This window comes from Lactuca saligna, chromosome 5, assembly GCF_052625555.1.
Source record: "Lactuca saligna cultivar CGN05327 chromosome 5, ASM5262555v1, whole genome shotgun sequence".
In the NCBI taxonomy this organism is placed as follows: domain Eukaryota; kingdom Viridiplantae; phylum Streptophyta; class Magnoliopsida; order Asterales; family Asteraceae; genus Lactuca; species Lactuca saligna.
The window spans coordinates 279,106,469-279,115,154 of record NC_136421.1 but is presented as its reverse complement, the minus strand read 5'-3'; the positions used below and the strand labels follow the sequence as shown (position 1 = coordinate 279,115,154).

Here is an 8,686-nt window from a genome sequence, read left to right as displayed (position 1 = left end):
ACATAAAAAATATTATATATGTCCTTAAATCTCAAAATATCATATATGTTCTTATTAAATATCGAAATATGAATAGTAATATAAAAAATATTATTCATCTATAACATGACAATATTCAACAATCAATGCATACATTGCATGAAAATGACCAAAAATAAAGCGTTTTGTTTGTCAAGAAAGCTATATTTCCAACAATTTTGTTGAGATAATTTTGTTAAATATTTTAATTATTATAATAATTCTAAGATATAAAAAAGCATTATCAACTATGAAAAACATTGTAAAAATAAGATTTGGACAAATAATATTTTAAAAGTTTATAAAAAATGAATATAATATTAAAAATTAAGTTAAACAAATATAAATTTAAATTGTCAGATCATATATCAGTTCCGACCTCAATATCCAATGCTACAGAAGAGAAACACAAGACCAAGAGGAGTGGTTGCAAGTTAATTATAGAAGCAGATGTAGAGTGGTTATACTTATAGTGTAAGCATTGCAATGTATTATCATAATATAAACAATCTAAGGTATGCCTATAGAGTCTGAATGGCTACTTTATATGATCATTAGGTGTGAAATCCGTGTAATACACGGGTTGATTAAAAAAAAAAACTAAACATTAAAATATAAACAAAAAATATTTTTAATGTATAATTTTAAAATAAGAAAAGAATAAACGTATTTATTGCAATTTAATATCATATATATGATATTTAATACTTTACATATATAATTATATGAGTTTAATTCTAAAAATTGAAACAAATAAAAAATTGACAAGTGGATAATATTTATTTCAAAAATACTACAAAATAACAAGTGTCAAAATTCATAAGAAATTGACATGTGGTAAAAAAAAAAACTTTCATTTATTAAGAAGGATAATATAAACAATCTGGTGTATGACTACGATGCATGGCTACAGTGTATGATCATAATATACACAATCTAGTGTATGCCTATCTAATGTATGACTACGATGTATGGCTACAATATTCGAGCAAGGGCCAGATGTGTAGATGTGTAGGTGACTTTTCCTTAGCCCAACCCACAAAAAACTTATTTCTATACATAGAGGGCCCTTTAACAAATGTTACCCTAAAGCATAAAGTGTATGTGTGTGGGTGACGACTCAAATTAATATAACTTTCTCTGCATACATAGTTTGATCTCCTTATCGAGTAAACTCCGTTAAACCCTTATATTCTTTATTTTTCTTCGCATATTTAATTGTTGTGTGCTTGTGTTTTGTTTGTTTATCAAAGTCCTTAATCCCAACATTTAGTAATTTAGCATCTTGTTTTGCTTTGTCCTAGTCATACCAAACGATATACGCACAATTCTTACTCATATCCAATTGCAAAGTCTCATTCAGCTAACCTAAAGCCCTTCCAACATGATTTACGCACTAAAGCATTATGAAAAAAAAAAAAAAAAAAAAAAAAAAAAAAAAAAAAACATTCTTCTAGTGCGTTTGGTGGGCTAAGTCATGTGTCAATGGGGACGAATAATTACAACTTTTTGTCCACCATCAGTTCAATTGAATCTTGTGTAACAAATTCAGTCTTAACTCTTAAGAGATGTCTATTTCCTAGGCATTTTATAAAAGGAATATATATAGATATGTTGACAAAAACAACCAGCTTCGTCAAGTAAACTCAAGTGTAATATGGAACCGGTTACTGAGGCAGCAACACGTGAGATGAGAGCAAGATGCTCGTCCTTGCGTAACTCTACATAAACAAAAACAAAAAAGCACTCTCCCTACGCAGGCATTATCCTGTTCAGGTTCTAAGGGACTTTCTCAGCCTGAAAATGCTTTTCCTAAAGCAAATTCAGACACCCCCGGTGCATAATTCATGTCAATACCATTAAAATCAACACAATATTTATATATTTATAATAAAAATATTAAAACGCACCAGAAATAAACAACTTCTGATACTACCACAATCACAAATCACAGGAGACATTTGTTCGGCCTTTCATTTATTCTTGAAACAAACTAAACACTATGTACTACTCACCTAGCGTTTGAAGTTGAACCTCATTCCACACTAGGCCCATCTTCCAGAATCCATCCAATCCAATCCAATCCAAGGCCATTCTCCATTCTTCCCATGCTTTCCCTTATCAATCTATTCAATTATAACATTCTAATTTTAAATATCTTTGTATTACAAAATAATAATAATGAAAAAAAAGGGACTAACCTTCATTTCTTCAAGGATTTGAAGTAGGACTCAGGCAGATAAATTTCACCACCAGCCTCACCATGTTGTTCACCACTGACAGTCTTCTTCGCAGCGTTAAACTCAGCGCTCATAGCATCCATCCCTTCCTGAACAGCCTCTTCCGCGCTTCCATACCCATGTTCCTCCGCATACTTCCTCACATCCTCTGTAATCTTCATCGAACAAAACTTGGGCCCACACATGGAACAAAAATGGGCCACTTTCGCACCATCAGACGGCATCGTTTCATCGTGAAACGCCGTAGCAGTCATCGGGTCCAACGACAACGCAAACTGATCCAACCACCGGAACTCAAACCTCGCTTTGCTTAAAGCGTCGTCCCAGGCTTGAGCGTGTGGGTGGCCTTTTGCTAGGTCAGCAGCGTGGGCGGCGATTTTGTAGGAGATAACGCCGGTTTTCACATCGTCGCGATTGGGGAGACCGAGGTGTTCTTTGGGGGTGACGTAACAGAGGAGGGCGGTTCCTAGGGCTCCGATGTTGGCGGCGCCGATGGCGGAGGTGATGTGGTCGTAGCCTGGGGCGATGTCGGTGGTTAATGGGCCGAGTGTGTAGAATGGGGCTTCGTTGCACCATTCTAATTGTTTTTGCATGTTTTCAGGGATTTTGTGCATTGGGATATGTCCAGGTCCTTCGTTCATCACCTGTAATATTCAAAATAAGTTATTTTTTAACTTTCAGATTATAATTTGAGGTTTAGGATTGAATTAGATGCAAACTGTTAGCACCTTTGTATAATGTTAAACACATTAAAAATATATATATATATATATATATATATATATATATATATATATATATATATATATATATATATATATATATATATATATATATATATATAAACATACCTGTACATCCTTCGCCCAAGCTTTTCGAGTCAACTCACCTTGAGTCAATAACTCAGCAAACTGAGCAGTATCATTAGCATCATAAATGGATCCAGGCCTCAACCCATCACCAATAGACAAAGCAATATCATACTGATTACAAATATCAAGAATATCCTCCCAATGTTCATAAGCAAAATTCTCCTTATGATAAGCTAAACACCATTTCGCATGAATCGACCCACCTCGTGAAACAATCCCAGTCATCCGTTTAGCAGTTAACGGAATATACCTTAACAGAACACCCGCGTGAATAGTAAAATAGTCAACGCCCTGTTCAGCTTGCTCAATCAAAGTCTCCCTAAAAACCTCCCAAGTCAAATTCTCAGCAATTCCATTGACTTTCTCTAGTGCTTGATAAATAGGAACGGTTCCAACCGGAACGGATGAGTTACGGAGGATCCATTCACGGGTTTCATGGATATGGCGACCCGTGGATAGATCCATGATCGTATCCGCACCCCACATTGTCGCCCATTGAAGCTTGTGAACTTCTTCTTCAATTGAGCTAACAACAGCTGAGTTTCCGATGTTTGCGTTGACTTTGACCAAGAAATTTCTTCCAACAATCATCGGTTCAAGTTCCAGATGTTTTTTGTTTGAAGGAATGATCGCGCGACCACGTGCGACTTCTGATCGGACGAATTCAGGGTCGAGATTCTCCCGGGTTGCACAGTAAAGCATTTCTTCGGTTATAATCCCCTGCTTCGCGTAGTACATTTGCGTGTACCTTGGTGGACTTGATTTCTCCCTTGAATCAATCCAATTTTTGCGAAGTTTTGGGAGTCCGATTTGTGGGTTTATGTTTTGTGGGCCACTGGTGTCATACGTGTCAAAATGTGGTTCGTCACCTGCCAGGTGGACACGTCGAAATGGAACTTTGAGGACATTACCGGTGTTTTCATGGACAACTTCTTTGTATTCCTTTGTGCTTTGTGGGAAACATTGTTCGAATGATGGAAGAGGAAGAAAGTCAGGGGCAGATGGGTCAATTGTGTTCTTTCTTTGACTAGTCTTCGGCACATTGGTTGATGGAGGGTCAAAGGTCAAGGTAGCTCGAGGCACCATGATGGAGGAAGAGGAAGAGGAAGAGAGTGATTCTTTCTTCCATAAGTTGGGAGTTTCAGAAGAAACATCAAAAACAGGCAAGAAAGCAGTTTTGGAAATCTTTGAAAGGGAAGAATGGTTGGAGTTTTTGCACATGACTGATGTCAGATTAGCATGAATCGATGCCATCTTCAGATGTATCTGTTAAAAAAAGAAGAAAGACAGATTATCAACCATGTCGATGGTGATAACAGGAAAAGAATTGAAATTGAATGGTGAAAACATCCATTGAATGTTATAATATTTGATCTTACAGAAGACGAACAAAAATCAGTGAAATTATTATGCGTTTTCAGATCGGGGGTTTATTGATGCAGAAGGTATCAAAAACAAAAGCGATGTTGGAGAAATTTAAACAAATCATAGAATCCCTTTCCAGCAACTTTCATAGGCCATAAGTTCAGATTCCGTTTACATAACAATTCATTTATGTTTCATCGTCTTAAGACCTTCAAGGGTAACCCCAAATCACTAATTACGACTAAACCCCTCGAATTGCATGATCGATCTACCACCAAAAAGTATATCGGATGTAACTATGAACACATCCAGTAAATTTAAGAATATGAGTTGATCAAATTTGTGTATAATTCTGATAACATGCAATCCGAAAGTAGAATCTATCACGAAAGAATCCATTGCTGCTACTAACACGCAGAAAAAGAAATTGAAACGATCCATTTTTAATCGATCAAGGAATCGACAGTCACATACAGCAATCACATTAAAGAAATAACCAAAGCACAAAAACAATTCATGTTTGAAGTAAGAGAAAGGGAGCAGTTCATGGTTCAAGCATGAATTCAGACGTCAATCGGTGCTACTTACATTCGATCTTTGAAATGTTCCTGCGGATAACTGTGTGCGTGTGTGTGCATGAGAGAGAGAGAGAGAGAGAGAGAGAGATTTACCACAAGAATTTGCTTCTTATCTGTAAAAGCAGTAGTGATGGATGAAGGAGCGGAAGTATAAGAAGATGAAGATGAGTGAAGTGGGTTTTAATGAAAGGCGCTGAAAACCAGTCCCCCTCCTCTTCCCAAATTGATATTTTATTTTATTTTTCAAAATGAAAATTTATGATTTTGGTATTATTAGTATTTTTTTGTAACAGATTATTTTTATTTATTCATATTACAAATTACAAAAAATGATTATAAAGTATGTTTAAATGCTTTGATACCATGCATATAAAACAAAAATACTTTTAATCTTAATATTAAGATATTAATAATAATTTTTATCATATTATTTATTAATAACATTTAAAAAAGTATAGAGCTTTCATGATACCTCCTTCTTCAATGATATCACTTTTATCCGAAGATCATCTAATTTGACCCTACTTAGATTTATTATCCAATTTATCATATTCATTTTGTTTTATCATCTCTAATTTCTGTAAAGATTATATTATTATTTTTTTTTTTTTAACTTTTTATAGAATCTTAATAATGACAAGGTTAATTAATATGATTTCCATTATTTCTCGTTATTATTATTCAACTCTTCTCAGTTATGTAGTTAAATATTAATATTTTTGTTAGTTTCCTTAAGTAAAGTTATAAACAAAATATTACAATTGATAATAATAATAAAACGATGAATTATTTTATCAGTATTCCATAAGAATATATATTTACGTTATCTAAAAAGAATTATTTTATTGTATATGAAAATATTTGATGATAATTACAATATATTTACGTCAAATATATATTTAAAATATCAATCAGGTACTTCAAATTCAAAATAGGTAGTTAAATAATTAAATAACGAAAGTTTTATTTTAAAATTTTGAATATTACCAAAAATAATTTAAAATGCATCAAAAAGTTATTTTGCTTTAATGCGGGTCCAAACTAAAATACAAAATAAAAGTCGCTTTTCTTCTTTACACTGGGGTCCCTCAATCTTTAGATATTTTCATTTGCAACCACAATTATTAATGGTTATATATATATATATATATATATATATATATATATATATATATATATATATATATATATAGAGAGAGAGAGAGAGAGAGAGACAGACAGACAGACAGACATACAGAAAAAAAAATTAGGTTAAAATGTTTCTAGTAATTATTGTGTTCGTAAATGCACCAATTATAAATTAATAAATATTTAAATATTTAATTAAATCAAAAAGGGCATTTCTGGTTTTTTACAATTGCAATTAAAGAAACAAAATAAATATATGTTGACCTAATATCTCTTCTTTATAACCATCGACCATTCACATACATACTTCTATATCTCTCATCTTGTCAGTGTCGTATCTTCTTCTTCTTCTCTCTCCATCGTTGGCTTCGTATTCCATCACTGAAATCGGTCTATAGCTACTGCCATACACCAACATTATAGCCTTGGTATGTTCTTGAACTCAATTTTTAATTTTAAACCTAATTTTTGATTTTACAATCGAACATCTTCCATCTCCTTCTTCAATTAAAACAATTCCTTTTTGAAATCTGATTTGAATGCACATCTAATTGTGTTCAGTACGTATCTATAACCAAATACGAGCAGGTATACATGGCAAGAGAGAAGAGATATCAAGTCTTTAAAATCCATCGATTTCTTTTAATGTTGTTGAAATCATCCAAGGGTTTTGTATTCGTGATTAAGGTTAGTAACATTCGCCGATTAAGCTCTATTCTTTTATTTTTTTAGCATCAATTACACTCAATTTTTCTATTTACTAGTTGTGATTTTTGAAGTGAACGAGAATCAAGAATCAATTTTTTATGTTATCAATGTTTTTGAATGTTGCTTATACTGTTGCATTTTTTCAATGTTGATAATAAAACATGTCATCTAAGTGTTTGATATACTGTCAAAAATAGAAGGTTTTTGTGTAACTGAGGCAAGTTTGATATGCTGGATTTATTGGGAAGATTCTGTTAGAATATGTTAAGCTAAACTAAATACTATTTTGTTAGAATTACAATAGCATTTTATACTTGTGTTGAAATATTTTGTCAGAAGTAACGTAGATAATATCTTGTAAGATTTTTTAAGGAATTGAAGTCTAAGCAACAAACGGGAATGAAATATTCTTTTAGAATTGAACTTTATATGTGTAGTTATGTTATTTTGGTCTATTCAATCCTGTAAATTTTTTCAAAATGAGAAAACACAATATTCTTTTAGAATGAGGGTAGTAACACTCATCGATTTGATACCTATTATTCGTAAAAAAATTGGCAAAATAATGTTATTTAAGTGCATTATGTAATGTATTCTGTCAGAATTTATTTATATAAATGCATTCTGTTAGAATGTCCTTGAGAATGTTTGTTAACAACAAGTATATTTGTTTTATGGGTAATACTAACGAGTAATGTATCTTATTCTTTTCAAAATTGCATGGAGAAGGAATTCAATATTGATCATACAAGAGAAATATTTGGAATCGAGTTCAATAACAAGTACATATGTGAAGATCAAGTGGATATTCAGTTAGAATATGTATAACTATATTAAAATGTATAATGATGTTAATATGTAAGAATATGTATGAATTTGTACTATATTTCGGATGTGTATTAAGAATAAACTAGGCGAATGCTCGCGCGTGGCGCAGTGGGATAATTATGTAGTTTAATATGGTTATATATGGTTTAATGTATTGTGAATAAGCCATACATAAAACTTGTATGCGATTAAATAGCATGTATATTTTTTGATTTACAGATTTTTTATCATAAGAAATAATGAATTTTTTTTACTATTAGTTTAAAATTTTAAATGTAATTTTTATGTACACATTAGTATCTAATGTAATTAATTGATAATTAATTAGATATGGATTTTCATTTGTGGTCGTCTATTTATGTTGAACCTTATAAAATACATATTTAACGACTTTTGTTAGTTTTACTATTGAATAGAAAATGATATTGTATTTTAAGTAAATATAAAAAATCTCATTCTCAATCACTTTCATTTGAAACCGTCTTGCATTTTTCCTTTCACCATATTCATTTGAAATTCCCATGACTTTTCAATTTCTTTCTAATAATAATTATAAGTTGGTTAAGAAGGTTAAATGAATATCACACCTAAAGTGTAATCATATATAAACTAAATTTCAATATTAAAATAATATATTTACTTCTGCTTATAAAGTTATGTTTTTTAACTTTTAATATATTATACTTAATTTATTATTTTTAATATATTAGTGGATGTAAACCATACTATAAAAAACTTATATAATTTGTGATTATGTTATAATATATATAGTCTTACACATATTTTTACATTTAATCTAATTGTAAAATAAAATCAAGAGTAATGAATGACAACAAATAGGAAGTTATTATGCCCGGCATCTATATACATAACTATAAACAATTTGCCGAAATGAACTATCCAACACAAAACAATCTACCAAAAAATTGAAACGAACTATATGATATGA

The 8,686-nt window shown here is 31.4% G+C and overlaps 1 protein-coding gene and 1 long non-coding RNA gene across 4 annotated transcripts; one reads left to right on the top strand and one right to left on the bottom strand.

Moving 5' to 3' along the window:
- Nucleotides 1-858: 858 nt before the first annotated feature.
- On the bottom strand, nt 859-5,324 carry THIC (thiaminC). Of its 3 annotated transcripts, XR_013682609.1 has the most exons (5): nt 5,167-5,324; nt 3,110-4,396; nt 2,220-2,902; nt 2,034-2,144; nt 859-1,830 (listed from the first exon to the last, which is right to left on the bottom strand). XR_013682609.1 is itself a non-coding variant. In XM_078996357.1 (4 exons), exons 2-3 carry the CDS (start codon nt 4,382-4,384, stop codon nt 2,222-2,224), a joined length of 1,956 nt encoding a protein of 651 aa, XP_078852483.1. In that variant the 5' UTR covers nt 4,385-4,396; nt 5,167-5,324; the 3' UTR covers nt 1,878-2,144; nt 2,220-2,221. The 3 variants fall into 3 exon arrangements, 2 of the variants coding, with proteins under 2 accessions (XP_078852483.1, XP_078852484.1); XM_078996357.1 differs by lacking the exon at nt 859-1,830 and having other exon boundaries at nt 1,878-2,144; XM_078996358.1 differs by lacking the exon at nt 859-1,830 and having other exon boundaries at nt 1,878-2,144; nt 5,084-5,172.
- A 1,185-nt stretch (nt 5,325-6,509) lies between these two features.
- On the top strand, nt 6,510-7,953 carry LOC144998381 (uncharacterized). Its single transcript, XR_013660293.1, has 3 exons — nt 6,510-6,629; nt 6,790-6,888; nt 7,639-7,953. It is a non-coding gene; the product is annotated as an uncharacterized LOC144998381 (long non-coding RNA).
- The last annotated feature ends 733 nt before the right edge of the window (nt 7,954-8,686 follow it).